Below are 17,624 nucleotides of genomic sequence, written 5' to 3' on the forward strand. Positions count from 1 at the left end.
GGAATACAGCTGAAGAGTTTTACCAAGACTCCTAACTAAACTTTTGAATTACAGGAAATCAAGTTTCTAAAGTGTGCATCAATGCAGAATTGCCAATATTCTACAGGGTCCATTTCAAGAATTCTGGAGAGCCAAAAAACAAGGGTGTTATGAGAATTTCAATATAGAGCCACAGCACTCACAAGTAGTGGGAATAAGTCTGAATCTTTGTCTCCTATTAAGTGCGAGGAATTTGTTGTGTATAACTTTGATAACAGACCAATGCAGCCATTTAGTTGTAGTGAGTTTAGACCAGCGTTAATCAATTACAATTTAATAAGGTCCAGTAACCAAAGCAAAAGCAAAGATCCAGAACATCATAATGTCTAACTTGCACCATGATTCAGTGCCACAAACTGTATACTGAAGTAGACCAGTAGGTATATGAACATCTTATGTAGTCAACAACTGAATGTCAAATCAAATGAAGTATAATTCAGTAATATTTCAACAATATTGTCAGTTTTTTCTTTTTAGAGCACGCCATGTAAAATACTTTAGCTCACTTTCCTCCCCGACTGCTGTTTTGTCTCATTTCTCCCCTGTGTGTGTGTCACTCATTCGAGTTGAGTATTTAGTGATATTTACAACACATGTGATTGGTCTGTGAGTTTCCCAGGCTGCTAAACTGGTCCCAAAATGACTAGAAATGTTATGCTGATTAAAGTAGGACCACTCTGTCAAAATTAAATAATTATCCAGTGTTTATCAGTCCACATAGGAGTGCACCTGGGTCTGGACTTGGACCGCAGTCTGCCTATTAGTGACCTCTGGTTTAGATAATAGACAAATATGCATGCTGAATGTGGTTTTCTTTTCTTTTCTTTCTTTCCCTTTCTTGTTGATTTTATTTCTTCATACATTGGGTAACAGCACTGTTTGAATGTATTCATAACCAGCAATATCTAGATATTACAGGCAAATGTTACCTATGTCCTTTAACATGTGTTGTGTGTCAGGTAACAAGGGTTAAACTGTCTCTTTTGAAACATACATGGATGCCCTAGTTGTTCATTCCTTGGTTTTGAAAGTTAAACCGATTTTATGCTAGAATAATGTTTCTTATCCTGTGTTTTAAACCTAAGTAAAACAAAGGAGGAAGTGATTCTAGGGGAAGGTGCTCCTAAAATCATGAACCACCAGAGTTAGAAACAATGAATAGCGAATTATCTGTTAGGTGAGGAGAAGTACTCTGGCTCCACCTCCAAAAGGGTAATACAATGCTAAAATTTCAGATCTGAACCTCTGTCTCTTTTTGTAACTTGTCTATCCGTTTGCATACCTTAAGTTTAAACCACCCTTAGAGAAGGAAGGTGAATGAGTTCCTGGCTGGCCAGGGAGAATTTATTCGCATTTTTGTCTCTGCAAAAGAGAGATAGTTAGATAAAGTGGTATCACCAGCCTCAGAACCCAGATTGCAATCTAAACCTCACCAGCGGAGTTAGAACAGTTCTGATGCCACAGAGACCCGGCATCACACCCTCAAGCAGCCACGAGATGCCTCCGCCCAATCACTGATGGAACGGCGCATGTCTGCATGCTGACATGGCATCCACAACCAGCGAGGAGATGAGTTCCAGCCTTTGATCAAGCTGGTCCTGAGACAACCCATCCTGAAGGCAACTCCCTTGACTCAATCGTAAGCTGGCTCCTTCAATTTGCAGTCAGGGCTCTGATGTAAATTTATTGAATAAGAAAACTTAAATATATCCACCCATGTACTTATTCCTGTCCATTTAGGTTAATTCTCAAGACCCTCTTTCACAACTAAGTTTCGAGCTGCTTCCCAAGAACCATGCTGCCTCATGCTATTTAGATGAGAATCACTTTACTTTTAATTTTTGTTTTATTTTCTGATGTTGAAAGACATTGAAAGTAATCTAAATGTAGTTTGATATTTAGACAAATTCCCTTTTTTATTGAAGCATCCTCAGTATGAGCATTTCCCTTACCCTGGTCTGTAGACTTCAAATAAACCTGGGTTACCCTAAACCCTTTTCTAGTAAGAATAACATTAAATTGCAAAACCCACTACACTCCCAAACAGAATACCTAGCCAATGTGCTCAAGCGTTTAAGAAACTTGTAAACCTTAACATCACATGTTGAAAATATGACCAAAAATCTTTTATTGACTGTTTTAAGAACTAAATATAGCCTGGTTTAACATTAGAAAAGCGTCATTGTAACCAAAGTGTGCTCTAACGCCACAGTATGTTTTGACTTGTTTGTATATTCAGCAAAGCTTTATATAACTTTTTAAAACCTCACTTCTGAACTGTTTTTGTGTTGTGTTTTTGATTATTATGTCTTTATCTATTTTGTAAATTAATACTAGAGGTTTAAGAAACACAGTGAAGCTTAAAGCATTTTTTCAACTCTTCACTTTGCTAATCAGAGTTCAAATTGAGGTCACTGGGGTTCCTCCACTGGAAGGTCTGACTGTGAGGTGATCTGTGTGTGGCTACATACTATTTTCATTTTTGTTAAGTTTACCCCATAGTGTTTTTCACAAGTATTTCTAGGTGAGTGTTGTTCATATTTGTATCACTATAAATAATTTTTACACTTAAGGATGCCAAACACCAAACGTATTCCTGCAGCATTCAAAAACTAGAAACATTTTTTACTCAAGGGGAGCACACTCGTTCCGACATTCACTTTTTAGAGTGTAGTAGATGACAAGTGGCTTGAAATTTACACAGAGAAGGAATAGCAATACATTTTAGATAAACCAACAAATACTAATGTTAAATTACCTCTGTCAACATTTCAACCTAGAATTTCAAACACAGCCAGTTTGTGAAGAGTTGGCTGACACTAAGTGATAAATTCATAAGTTACGTTTATAGTATAAATTTATTTAATGGAAAAATAGTGTAAAAATAAACTGGGCATTGATCTGCACTCTCAGAGCTATGGGTTCTATGTGCTTTGTACTGTATCTGCTATACTAAAATGGTTCTGGTGTGTGGTGGTCTTTCTGAAATAAAGGCACAGCAAGCATGCATAATAGCCTACATTTTTTTTCAATTCATTAACTAAAATGTATATGACTTACATAATCAAGAAAATTCATTTAATCACCAGGAGACAATACAGAATTTCCACCATTCAATCCAGCGATATCAAGAAATGGGTTGCTATGAGAATCTATAACAAAGCTAGCCTTTCAGATTTCATTGACAATTTAGATATGGAACCACAACACCCCAAGTGGTGAAAATGAGGCACATCACACCACCACTATGTGCTTATAAAGAATCCAAGGGACTTGGACATTGTCTGCTTTGAGTATTAACATTTATATAATCTGTAAGCAATACTACTTGTTTATTAGTATTATGTGTACTATCTAAATAGTACCTATATCCCTTTCTACTATTGAGTGCTAGAAATACAGAGTGTCAACTTTAATAACCAACAGTGATAACCATCTAACTGCAGTGAGTTAGACCAGTGATCAATATGTATCCTGAATGTGGTTTTCTTTTATTTCCTTTGGTCCTTTCCTTTCATGGTTAATTTTATTTCTTCAACATTTATACAGCCTATAGTATAGGAAAAGCATTACCCATGTTCTTTAACATGTGTTGTGTATCAGGTACCAAGGGTTAAACGCTCCCTTATAAACATATCTGAATATTCTGTTCATTCATTGATTCTGAAAGTTTAACCAATTTGATGATATAAGAATGTTCCTTTGTTTAAATCAACTGAAACAAAGAAGGCAGTGATTCTGGGGAAGGCGTTCCTAAAATTATGCAGAACCAATCAGGGTTGGATACAATGAATAGCTAATTAAGTGTCAGGTCAGGAAAACCTATCAGTCTGATTCCACCCCAAAGGGAAGGGTCATGAGTGAGCATGAGTCAGCGTTCTCAACCAGAAGATAGCTGAACTCCTAAGTTTGTGCCTGCCATTTTTTATTGTCTTATTGTACTATTTTCAATTAAATATTGGGCTTAAATGATTTGCAAATTTTGTTTTTATTTATATTTTGTACAGCATCCCATCCTTTTTGGAAATGGGGTTATACTAATTAGCATTCATGCCTTCAGTACAAAATAAATCACCAGCACCAGATGCTGTACATCTTCAAACTTGCGCTGATCCCCAAAGTGATACTTTTTTTAATCCCACAAACGGGGAAATTCCACCTCCGCATTTAACCCATCCATGAAGTGAAACACCACATACACACTAGTGAATACACACACTCTAGGGGACAGTGAGCACACTTGCCCGGAGCGGTGGGCCGCCCTATCCACGGCACCTGGGGAGCAATTGGGTGTTAGGTGTCTTGCTCAAGGACACCTCAGTCATGGACTGTCGGTGCTGGGGATCACACCGGCAACCACAGGGCCAGTTCCCTGTCTCTTTGAAGGGGACTATAGTGTCAGTAATTCCTTTAGTAAAAGCTTTTGTTGGGAAAAAACAGCTTTAACTCATTGGGTTAATGATTAGAAGGAAGAATTGAAGTAGCAATTTTGCACAATAATAAAGAGTGGACAACTTAAATTGAATTGAACCATTTGTCACTGTGTTTGCACAATGTGAAATTGGACCTCTGCATATTACCCATCCATGCAGTGAAACACCCACATACATGCACACTAGTGAACACACACACTAGGGGGCAGTGAGCACACTTGCCCGGAGCAGTGGGCAGCCCTATCCATGACGCCCACTTTTTGGGGTTAGGTGCAATTAGCAATTGGTGGTTAGGTGCCTTGCTCAAGGGTGCTTCAGTCATGGACTATCAGCCGAGGAATACTGACAGATTTAAAAGTATATCATATTGGATGCTTGTGTAACTTTCTATTAAGTATATGTTTCTTGATTTTTTTTACTCTGAAAATGAATTACACTTAGCAAAAGGACTTTATTAATTTTTTAAAGAAATTTGATGAGGAGACAAAAATGAACATCAGATAAATGACCCAACAACAAACACACTTTGAAAAGCAGTGAATTTAATATAGCAAATAACGTTAACTTGCTAATTTGTTGAGAAAGTAATAGTATAAATATTATGCTTAGTTATAATAAAAGTTATGCTTTATAATAGGTGTTATTACTAACTGTTATTATCTTGGATTAACTCACCTCTGTGTTGCTGTACATTCTGCTGTAAAGAACCTGATCCATGGGGTTGCACTATGAAAAACATTCAACAAGCATTTAATTATTATCCAAGCATCATTAAAATATAAAGTATATTATGCTGATGTGAAAATGAAACCTTTTCTTACCAGAACATCATAATTTCCTTTAGTAAAACTACTCAACTTACTGTTAAGGTTTTTTATGCAATTGACTATTTGCAAAACACTGATCCTTCTCCCATAGTTACTGTGGCTGGGTTCATCAAACTTTCGGTTCAGGCTACCACGTAACCTATTTAATCTGACTAATTTACCAAGTTAACTGTCAGCAGCAAAGTTAAGAAAAGCTAACTTAATTAAATTTTGCTGACTGATTTACAAGCAATACTGAAATTAATCTGCAAATTTAACTGTTTGCTTTTTTTATCTTTGCTGCTAACAGTTAACTTGATAAATTAGTCAGATAATTAGTCTCTGTATTGCTTGTAAATGTTGATATAAACATAAAAGCTTTTGCCTTTATATCAATATTTACAAGCAATACTGAGATCAGTCAGCAAATTAAAAAATTAGGTTTTACATTGGCTGTGAATGAACTTAAACCTTTTCCGTTTCAAGATGAAATAATAAGAGTACCACCATCCCAATAATCAGGACAGTGTGTTCTTAAAGTAAATTTACTTCATCATCATCATCATCATCATCATCATCATCATCATCACTATCGTTGATCGCTAGTCCAGATAGGGTCGCGGTAGCAGTTGGGATAGCAGAGAATCCCAGATGACCCTGTCCCCCACAACTTCCTCCAGCTCATTCCCGGGGACCCCAAGCTGCTTCCAGGCCAACTTGGAGATATAATACCTCCAGCGGGTCCTAGGACGACCTTGGGGTATTGTCCCGGTAGACCGTGCCTGGAACACCCCCACCGGGAGGCATCCAGGGGGCATCCGGATCAGATGCCCGAACCACCTCAGCTGGTTCCTCTCAATGCGGAAGAGTAGCGGCTCTACTCTGAGCTCCACCTGGATGACTGAGCTCCTCACTCTATCACATAGCATGTAGCCCACCACCCGACGAAGAAAGCTCATTTCCGCTGCTTGTATTCGCGATCTCATTCTTTCAGTCATTACCCACAGCTCATGACCATAGGTGAGGGTTGGGATGTAGATCAACCGGTAAACAGAGAGCTTTGCCTTATGGCTCAGCTCCCTCTTCACCACTACAGTCCGGTACAGTGACCGCATTACTGCTGCCGCCTGTCCCAGCCTGTCTAAGACCCCAAGATACTTAAACTCCTCCACCTGGGGCAGGTCCTTTCCCCTTACCTGGAGTGGCCAAGACCATGGACTCAGACTTGGAGGTGCTGATCCGTATACCAACCGCTTCACACTCAGCTGCAAACCGCTCCAACGAATGCTGGAGGCATCCATGTGATTCCGCCAAAAGAACAACATCATCTGCAAATAACAGAGACGCCACCCTCCGGCCTCCACACATAATGCCCTCCTGACCCCGGCCACGCCCTGACACTCTGTCCATAAATTTTCTTCAGTAACACCTATTTACGAAACCCTGCCAGTGACATTCTCTATAAATAAAATTAATGTGTGGCCACAACTTAGTAAGGCAGGGGAATGAGATGATTAAGTTAGGATTTTGTTCCCACATGTTAATAATTATTTTTATTTATACAGAATATCACCAGCGGGGCTCCGTACCTTTTCATTTAATTGCAGTTTAATAATGCAGAATATTTCACTGCCAGTGCCATTCTCAGTGCTTGTTTTGTTTTGAGTTTTTAATTTGCTTGACTTTGCTTGAGTCTAGAGATTATGGTGAGTGACTGAGAGACATCCATCCATCCATCTATCCTCAACCGCTTATCCGGGTCCGGGTCGCAGGGGCAGCAGCCTAAGCAAAGAGGCCCAGGCCTCCCTCTTCCCTGCCACCTCCTCCAGCTCTTCCGGAGGGATATCGAGGCATTCCCAAGACAGTTGAGAGATATAAGTTGACGGTCAAGAGCTGGTCCAGTGTTCCATGATCAGTCAGACTTTCTACTCCAGTACCCTTGCATAGACCTTACCAGGTGGGCTGAGAAGTGTGATTCCCCAGTAGTTGGAACACACCCTCCAGTCCCCTTTCTTAAAAAGTGCAACCATCACCTCAGTCTGTCATTCTAGGGGGACTGCCCCAGATGTCCACACGATGTTGCAGGGGCATGTCAGCCAAGACAGCCCTACAACATCCAGAGCCCTCAGGAATTCCGGGCGGATCTCATCCACCCCTGGTGCCACCAAGGAGTTTTCCAACCACTTTGGCTACCTCAGCCCGAGCGATGGACGGACCCTCGGATCTCCAAGCTCTGCCTTTTCTGGGGAAGGATTGTTGGTAGGATTGAGAAGATCCTTGAAGTATTCCTTCCACTGTCCAATGAGATCCCCAGTCGAAGTCAGCAGCCCCCCAGCCCCACTGTATACAGTGTTGGTCAGTAACCGCTTTCCTCTAATGATTCGCCTGACGGTTTGCCAGAACCTTCTCGGTGCCTGTCAATAGTCTTTCTCCATGGCCTCACCGAACTCCTCCCACACCCGTGTTTTTTTCTCAACAACCACCTAAGCTGCGACCCGCTTGACCCTTCGGTACCTGTCTTTTGGCTCCAGAGTCCCACAAGCCAACCAGGCCCAATAACACTCTTTCTTCAGCTTGACGACTTCCTTTACCCGAGGTGTCCACCAACAGGTTAGGGGATTGCCACCAGGACAAGCATCTACGACCTTACAGCCACAGCTCTGATCCGCCGCATCGACAATGGAGGCACGGAACAGGGCCCACTCGGACTTGATGTCACTGGCCTCCCTCAGTATGCAGTCAAAGCTTTGTCGGATGTGGAAATTCTTTCTGGTAGGTTCCTCTGCCAGACGTTCCCAACAAACCCTCACAACTCATTTGGGTCTGCCAGGTATTTTCACCCGCCATCTGATCTAACTCACCACTAGGTGGTGATCGCTTGACAGCTCCACTCCTCTCTTCACTCGGGTGTCCGAAACACATGGTCTCAAATCCGATGACACAACTACAAAGTCGACCAACGAACTGCGGCCTAAGGTGTCCTGATGCCATGTGCACTTATGCACACCTTTGTGTTCGAAGATGGTGTTTATTATGGACAGACTGTGGTGAGCACAGAACTCCAATAACAAAACACCACACGGGTTCAGATTAGGGAGGCCGTTCCTCCCAATCACGCCCTTCCAGGTCTCACTGTCATTGCCCACGTGAGTGTTTAAGTCAACCAGCAAGACAATGGAGTCCCCACAGGGGGCACTTTTCAGTACTTGTACTCGTTTTTAGAGACTGAGAGACATGTCATTCATTATTTTGCATGCAGTTAACTGGAATAAAATATGGAAACAGCAAATTACAATAATGATCTATTGAAACTGTCAGGAGATGTGGATGACTTTTAGAGCATTATTGACAGTTATTTGGATAAGTATAAAGTCATGCATTGTACCACAGACTGTAAAATTAACACCTTTCACACCACAGCAGTAAAATGTATATTTGTTACTGTAAAAAACTCAATTCATTCAAGAGTTCAGTTCTTACTTTCAAGATCTTCTGTGACGGAGGCCATGTCTCTTCAGCATGAGGTTCTGTTGGTGTTACCTTTTTACATACGTATCTGTAGACAACAGTGGTGGACAATAACTAAGTAAATGTAATTCGTTACTGTACTTAAGTAGTTTTTAAGTAGTTAGTCTCTGTACTTTACTTAAGTATTTCCATTTTGGGTGACTTTTGACCTGACACTCTGTCCAGTTTATTACTCCCCTTTATTTTCTGGCATGTCACTTGCAATTTCTGATATGGATGAGCAGCTTAGAGTTTTGACAGTGTGTGAATTAGCTCCAAGCTGATATTATAGACTATTGAAAGTACCAGGGGTAGTAATATTCCTGACATGTGTAATAATGTTTGAAAATTATGATTCAGTCAGTAAACCCATTTGTATACACTGCATTTTATACCCATTTTGTAGATTACCAAGTCCTAAACCTGTTTTACATAAAATGGCTTAAGCTTGAGCTAAAGCAGACTACAGGAACAGGGAAAATGATGCACTGAGAAAACCATTACTGTAGCCATAGTACTTTTAAAAACTAACCATTGTTAACCAGTTTACCACATGTAAAATAAGCATTCAATTCTAAAGCACTTGTATGTTATCTTCCATTTTTCTTTGCATGAGGCTGTAGTTGGCTTCTTATCCAGGTTTTCTATACCACCTTAAATGATGCAGCAGTAGCGCAGGCACCAGAATGTAACTGAAAATAAGGTACAAAAAATTTGAATATAGGAAGCTGGCAAACAAGAGGCCAATTTAAGCTTCATCCTCTCTTTAGTGTTATTGTATATATTGTTTGTTTTGTTTTTTGTCCTTGTAGCATTTCTTATCATTTATTGAAACCCTAATCATAAAGAAATTGAAGAGTTTGGTTTTCTGTAAATAAAGGGAGGCATATCAAAAATGTTTTTGTAACCAGAGTTTGTGCTTACAGCAGCTGGTGAGCAGCGGTGGTGCATTAAACAACCTCATACTACTCAGACTTTTTCCTACATTACACACACCTGCATTAAACTGTCCTTCTAGCCAATTATGTCGAAGTCTTCTTCTTCTTCTTCTTCTTCTTTCGGCTGCTCCCTTTAGGGGTCGCCACAGCGGATCATCTGCCTCCATCTTGCCCTATCCACTGCCTCCTCTACTTTTACACCAACCATCTCCATGTCCACCTTCACTACATCCATAAACATTCTCTGAGGTCTACCTCTTCTCCTTCTACTTCTCCTTCTCCAACATTCTTTGACCAATATATCCACTATTTCTCCTCAACACATGTCCAAACCATCTCAACCTAGCCTCTCTGGCTTTATCGGCAAACTGCTCCATCTTCACTGTCCCTCTGATCTGCTCATTTCTAATCTTGTCCAGCCTTGTCACTTTACTCCTTCTTTACTGTCCAGCCTCTCATACAGCTCATCATAGGCCTGAGCCTTTGCCTTTGCCACCATTCTTTTTGCTATGCGACTAGCCTCACAGTACTCCTGCCTACTTCCTTCATCTCTCTGGTTATCCCACTTTTTCTTAGCTGCCTTCTTCTTACTCTCCTGGACTTCCTCATTCCACCACCAACTTTCCTTGTCTTCTTTCCTCTGACCAGACGAAACACCCAACACATTTTTGCCAGTTTCTCTCACCACCTTAGCTGTAGTTTCCCAGTCCTCAGGTAGCTCCTCACTACCCCCAAGGGCCTGTTGCAATTTTTCCCTGAACTGCCTGCAGCCATCCTCCTCCTTCAGCTTCCACCATCTAATCTTTGGCTCTGTCTTCACTCTCTTCCTCTTCTTTGTTTCTAATATCATTCTACAGACAACCACCCTATGCTGCCTTGCTACACTTTCCCCTGGTACCACTTTACAATCTCCAATCTCCTTTAGGTGGCATCTCCTGCTAAGGATATAATCCACCTGTGTGCACCTCCCTCCACTCTTGTATGTCACCCTGTATTCTGAGTCTGAGTCAAGTTATATATAATCTTTGGCTGGACATCCATGTCCAGTGTGTCAATTTGTTAGCCAAACTTGCTTCTCCAACTTGCAGGATCCTTTGTTTAAATTCCTTGAAGAGTTAAACAGTTTCAACTGCTCTGAAATACTTTTATTAGGTTTACTAGCTAGCTTTGCTAAAGCTTTACGTTAAGCAAAGGTTACCGATGTCATATATTCCACACAACTCGTAAAAGTAAATAACAGGCTTGGCCATGAATTAATATGTTGATTTAAGTTTCTTGTGGCCATATGGCCTCAATATATTAATTCTTGACCATGGCTTATTGAAAAATAGTCACCATGTCATATTAGGGGCTCCATAAAAGGCAGCTAATGTCGCTATAAAACATTATGGGGCATGGGGGGCTCATTTGCATTGCATCTGTCCTGGAGAATGTACTTATTGAAGTGTTTATGGGGAGTAATCCCGTCCAACCTAGTGACTGGTTGAATAATAGTGAATACGTAATTCAGTTTAATCATGATTGTTTTTTCAGTTAAAGTTTGTTTAAAATTGTTTGGAGATTTGTTAAAGAAATTAAAAAAAGTAAACTAATTATGAATCCTGGTTTCCCTTATGATCACTAAAAATGTTAAATGATTCTTAGTTGTGTATGCATGCACACGTGCACTCTTAACCGCTTTAACCACCAAAGAACTATCTTTAAAAAGTTTTAAACTATGTATTTTTGTTTAGTCAAAAAATCTTCTTCCTTTCCTGTCAGTAAATGGTACTAGAAGAACATTCTGATGATCTGGTCATTAAACTGGGACTATTATTATTTTTTATATTAATTTGTTTGTCTTTTGTTACAAGAAAAATATACCTTTACCTCAATGTTTATTTGCTGCTAAAAAACATTCAGAATGGATATAGCAATGGCTGTGTAAAATCTCATATATTGTTCTAATGAACATAAGACATATTTTAATGCACTTGCTTTTTTTTCTTGTATCAAAAATGGATGTATTCTATTTTGTATATTTACAGCTTTGCTGTTGTGTGTTTACAAAGCAGTATGTGCATGAAGCATTTTAGTATTAAGTGATAAATATTTTTTTGTTTCATTTGAAATGATGTCAGTTACAAGACTATATGAAAACACAGATTCAAAATTTAAAATATATGATTGCTTAATTAAAAGCTTTCCTCAATTATTTAAACATGTATGCAATAGTAATAAAAAGGAATATTGCCACACTGTACTCTGAGGACCACAAGCATCATGAACCCATAAGGAAGTAATGCTTTAGTAATGCTAAATATTTAACTTATCACCCCATTGTGTGAGGTGGTGATTTACCATTCAGTTTTTTCACCATGTATGTGTTGACTACCATGAAGTCATGTACGAACATCACGAATAACAAATTTTACCTGATAACACTGATGCGTTAATTACAGCCTAATTTCCAAAAATGTTAGGACACTGCACAAAATGTAGCTAAATGTTGTTTCATTCAACTGATGTTTCATTTAAATCCTGTTTAATTGAATATAGAACAAAGACAACATATCAAATGTTGAAACTGAGAGATATTTTTATTTTTAGATCTAAAGATTTGTGTGTTGGTGAAAAAATATTCCTTTGAAAATAGAAAACAGTATTGACTGCTTAGATTTTGCAATAGACTTATGTTTTCCAGGTTGTGTTTCAATTTTGATATTGGATTTTATCTAAAGCAGAGAATTAAGGATAAAACTCTTTTGTTTTGATGAGCATATGTGGTACAAAGTAATGTTTCACCTAGCAGTGATTGGATGTACCTGTATTTGAATATTGTACACCCTGAACACAAAGCAAACTTTGTAGCAAAATCATGTGTGTGAGATCAGATGCATTGACATTGTTTTGTAGAATGATCTCTTATCATTGGTGTAAGAACAATCTGACATTTTTCTGTAGGCTCTTTTGCTCATCTTCACCAATAACAATAATAATTGACTGTGAAAAAAAAATTATAATGCAGATAATAATACAGTTTGTAATATTCATAATCAATACTTGCCTTTCAATAGTTATGTAACACGTAAATAAGACTTTTAGAATTGCTTCCTATTTGTCACGCATATGAGTCCGCATTCGTTACTTAGTTTAGTTTTTTTTTTGTTTTCTGTCCTTTTTTTTATTTTTAATATATTTTTTTATTTTAATATTTTTTTTCTTTATATTTACATCCCGCTCTGTAAATAGGGAGCGGGGTCAGCGGCGGCTTTGGGCATGCACAGTTCATTTGCAGTGTGGCCGTGGAGCGGTGTGGACCTGCTCTGACTGTGAGACTCAGCACTGTGAGTGCTGTGGGACCCGTTGGTCGCTGAGGACAGTAACTGAAGAACAAGTATGTTCACCTCAGAATCTCCAAAAGTCTCCAGTAACACCAGAAAAGGTCGCCAGATTTGTCGCTAGTCGCTTTGTTGTAAAAAGGGGTCTGAAAAGTCGCAAAGTATAGCAACGAAGTCGCCAAATTGGCAACACTGATCAGCACTCACAATCACCTGACTTCTAACTATCTTCACCTGTGAATCGTAATAGCTGAGAGTACAAAAGTCCGGGTTTTAGACTTGGCATTGTTTCACTGACATTACTAAGCGTTCGCTTGTATGTTTATTGGATTGACCACGTTTATGACCTTCTGTGCTTCTGTATTTGACTACCTCTCTTTTGTCTTCCGTTTTTGTACTTTTGCTGTTTTTTGGATATTGGTTTTGACACCTTGCTTGAACTCTTCCCCTTGTTGGATTTTGTTGACCGGTTTATCAGTAAACCTTATTTATCTGCAACGCCTGGAATTCTGTCATCACTCTGTGTTACACTGCCCTCAAATAATCTCAGCATGTTTGGCTTTCCATTGTCATTTAAAACCTAATGGATAAAAGTATGAAAATCAAGTACTTGCTCACCAGAAATGAGTCCATTGCAGATTCTGAGTCTGATCCAAGTTCTGCCACTGCTCCTGATTACTGAAGGTAGTGTCATACTTGCAGTCAGTATTTATACATTGTAGTGACTTTTAAACAAAACAAACGAAATTGACCTAAGCCACCACATAATGAGAAAGAGAGCTGGCGGTAGCGGATTTGACTCGTTCAGTTTAGCAGGAATTACCACAAAGTCCATACCTCTTGAAACTTTGGATATACCAATCCATTTATTGTTCTTAAGTTGGCAGGTAGCACATAATCCAACAGCAGCAGTACCAGCGCTCAAGATCTTTAAATGTCCCGCTAACCATACGGTCAAAATACTGTTGACTTCCTCGCCAACCCCCGTATCCCTACTACAACCTTACAGCCACCTATAAACCCAGCAGCGCCCCCAAGTGGTGAGCGATCAAAATAAACATAAGTTTAAAGAAAACATAAATGGCTCCAACACACCGGCCCCTAATTGTTAATGACAAAAGGCATAAACAATTTAATGACTAATACAACAATATAAGGAGCCAAAGTAATACCATACTTCAAACTATATACATACAAAATGTGTTCCTATATACGATACCTCATAACCCCTCTAGTAAAAGGCAAAGTTTTGTTATTGGTCTGGTCAAGAGACTGGTTTTGGTTTGTACTTGTGCTGATCTAACCAGCCCTTTCTTATCTGGGTATATTTTAAATACCCTGCCAAGTACCCAGGAATTACGAGGAGCTGTGGTATCTGCAACCAGAACTATATCGCCAGGCACCAGATTTCGTTTCTTCTTGGTCCATTTTTGTCGTTCCTGTAGTAAAGGCAAGTACTCTGTAATCCACCTTTTCCAAAAAAGGTCAGAGATGTACTGCACTTGTCTCCACCTTCTTTTTCCATACATATCAGTCCTATCAAATAGCCCTGGAGGCAAGACTGGTTTCCTTTTCATAGTAAGAAGATGGTTGGGGGTAAGAGGCTCTAAGTCATTTGGATCCTCAGACAATTTGGTGATTGGGCGATCATTAATGATCGCTTCCACTTCACATAAAACTGTGTGTAACCCCTCATCATCTAAAGTCTGCTGGTGCAAAAGGGATATAAGAATCTTTTTCACCATCCTAATGATTCGCTCCCATGCACCGCCGTGATGGGAGGCTGTAGGTGCATTAAAGCTCCATTTGATTCCTTCCTGCAGAAAGACTTTCTGAATCTTATCATGGTTTAAAGCTGCCAATGCTTCTTTTAATTCCCTTTCTGCACCAGTGAAATTGGTTCCATTGTCTGATCTCAAATGAGAGACTTGTCCTCTTCTGCAAATGAATCTTCGAATGGCATTAATACATGCATCTGTATCCAAAGAATAGGCCACTTCTAAATGTATGGCTCTACTAGCCATGCACGTAAAAATAACACCATATCGCTTTACAAAGGAACGTCCTCGTTTTACTTCAAATGGCCCGAAGTAATCAACTCCAACATTAGTAAATGGAGGAAGATCAGGAGTCAACCTTTCAACAGGCAAATCGGCCATTTTTTGTTCACCCAGTTTTCCTTTGAATCTCCTACACAAGCCACAACTGGATAGAATTTTCCTTGTTGCTGCATTGGCATGAGTTATCCAATATTTCTCACGCAATTTGGACAGAACCTGGTTTCTTCCACCATGACCGACCTGTTCATGTATATGCTTTAAAATAAGCTTGGAAATATGTTGGTCTTTGGATAAAATGATGGGATGCTTAATCTCTTCAGGCATTGCTGCCTTACACAATCTTCCACCAACTCTCAACAATTCATTTTCCAGGACCGGGTTCAATCGGTGGATAGTGCTGCCTTTTGACACTTCCGTTTTTCCTGAGGACAGTCCAATAATTTCTTTGTTAAACCTTTCAAACTGAGAAAAACGAATGACTGCCTTTTCTGCTTCAGAAAGGTCCTCTATGGACAAGCTTTGTGGTCTTAATGCAGCTTTGACCTTCTGCATTTCCTGCTGAATGTCACAGGATTGGTCTGACAATTCCAACAATTCCTTCCTTTTCTTGCTCAATTCCATTAAGACATGTTTTAATTTCAGCATCCATGCAACAGCAATTTTTAGCCTCTTCCAGTCAGAAAAATATTCAATCAATTGGCTGGTTGCATTTGTTTCCATGATCACAGCATTTGTTCTGTGCTCCCTTTTTAGTTCTGGATCTTGAGGAACAAGGTTACAATCCAAATTGACCTCTGGCCACTCCTCCTTTGTTGTCCACAAAAAGTCTGGACCCTTTAACCACCGCTTGTTTGTGATTAGCTTCTCTACTTTCAATCCTCTGGAAGCATCATCTGCAGGATTCTGGGAGGTATGAATGTATCTCCACTGTGAGACATCTGTTACTTCTCGAATTGCTGACACTCTATTAGCTACAAACGTCCGAAACCTTTTTTCTTCATTTTTGATATATTTTAGAACTGAAGTACTATCAGTCCAAAAACAAGAGTTGTCAAGTGGAAGCTGCAATTCTGTTCTAAGCATCTTATCTATTCGAACAGCCAGGACAGCAGCAGTAAGCTCTAATCGAGGGATGGTAATTTGTTTAAGAGGTGCCACTCTTGATTTGCCAAGCAGAAAAGAAACATGAATGTTGTTCTGGTTTTGTAGTCGAAGATACGTCACTGTTCCATAGCCATTCTCGCTGGCATCTGAGAAGTGATGCAATTGAGCATGATCAGGTTGTCCAAAGTCCTGTGCCTTGATGCATCTGTCAACTTTAAATGCATTTACTTGTTGAAGATCTGTTAACCACTTTATCCACTGTTGTTTGAGGCTTTGGGGAATCTGGTCATCCCAGCCATAATTCTTTCTGCAAAGCTCCTGTAGCATGAGTTTGGCTGGAAGTGTTACTGGCACAAGAAATCCCAAAGGGTCATAAACTGAGCTGACCACCGATAAAATTCCACGTCTAGTATGTGGTCGCTCCTTTTCCATCATCTTGAACTTAAAGGTGTCTGTCTGGACACACCAATAAAGTCCAAGGGCTCTTTCAACGGGCAGTTCATCTCGATCCAAATTCAATTCACTCAAGTTTTTGGATCGATCCTTCTCTGGAATGGTTTGTAAAACCTCACGATTGTTGCTAATCCATTGCGTTAAATGGAAGCCACCTTTATGACAAAGTGCAGCAAGATCTTTGACCATTTGGATGGCTTCAGCTTGAGAAGGAAGACTCTTCAAAAAATCATCAACATAGAAGTTATTGTGGACACTATCAATGACCTCTGTTGGAAACATGTGCTTGTTGTCTTCTGCTGTCTTCCTAAGAGCATAGCAGGCACAGCTTGGAGAGGATACTGCTCCGAATAGATGAACGGTCATCCTATACTCTACAATTCCTTGAGTAATGTTGCCATCAGGCCACCACAGGAACCGGAGAAAGTCGGTCTCATCCTCAGCAACTCTAACTTGATGAAACATTGATTTGACATCAGTCATAAATGCAACTGGTTCTTGTCTGAATCGAAGCAGAACACCCAACAAAGAACTAGTAAGATTGGGACCTTGTAGAAGTTGTTTGTTTAAGGACGTATTCCTGAATTCCGCACCACAGTCAAATACAACACGTAATGTTCCTTTTCGAGGATGGAACACTCCATGATGGGGAATGTACCAAAGTTTACCATCAGAACGCTCCAGCTGATCCTGGGGTACCTGTTCAGCATAACCATTTTGAATGAGCTCATTAAGGTACTTAGTATATTCCTGATGGAACATTTCATGTCTTTCAAACTTTCTTTTCAATCCTGAAATGCGCTGTTTAGCCACACAGAGGTTGTTTGGCATGACAACACCATCCATTTTAAAGGGTAGTTTCAAACTGTAATGTCCAGCTTCAAGCTTCACTGATTCTTTCATGATGTTCATGAATTTCAGATCCTCTCTTGACATCTCTTCTTTCTCTTCTGATGCCCTTTCA

At 39.7% G+C, this 17,624-nt stretch overlaps 1 protein-coding gene across 2 annotated transcripts in view; it reads right to left on the reverse strand.

Annotated features, from left to right (window-relative positions):
• Positions 1–17,624, reverse strand: part of LOC108424245 (up-regulator of cell proliferation-like) — a 31,485-nt gene that overhangs the window by 10,614 nt on the left and 3,247 nt on the right. The window contains exons 1-3 of one of the 2 annotated variants that reach the window (XM_037539310.1): positions 13,662–13,729; positions 8,759–8,834; positions 5,148–5,198 (exon numbers count right to left, since the gene is read on the reverse strand). In XM_037539310.1, the coding sequence (XP_037395207.1) occupies positions 5,148–5,198; positions 8,759–8,786 (79 nt within the window). In that variant the 5' untranslated portion in view covers positions 8,787–8,834; positions 13,662–13,729. Of the gene's footprint in view, positions 1–5,147; positions 5,199–8,758; positions 8,835–13,661; positions 13,730–17,624 lie in introns of those variants that run through there. The other variant, XM_037539309.1, reaches the window with a different exon arrangement.

The sequence above is a fragment of the Pygocentrus nattereri genome, chromosome 6, assembly GCF_015220715.1.
Source record: "Pygocentrus nattereri isolate fPygNat1 chromosome 6, fPygNat1.pri, whole genome shotgun sequence".
In the NCBI taxonomy this organism is placed as follows: domain Eukaryota; kingdom Metazoa; phylum Chordata; class Actinopteri; order Characiformes; family Serrasalmidae; genus Pygocentrus; species Pygocentrus nattereri.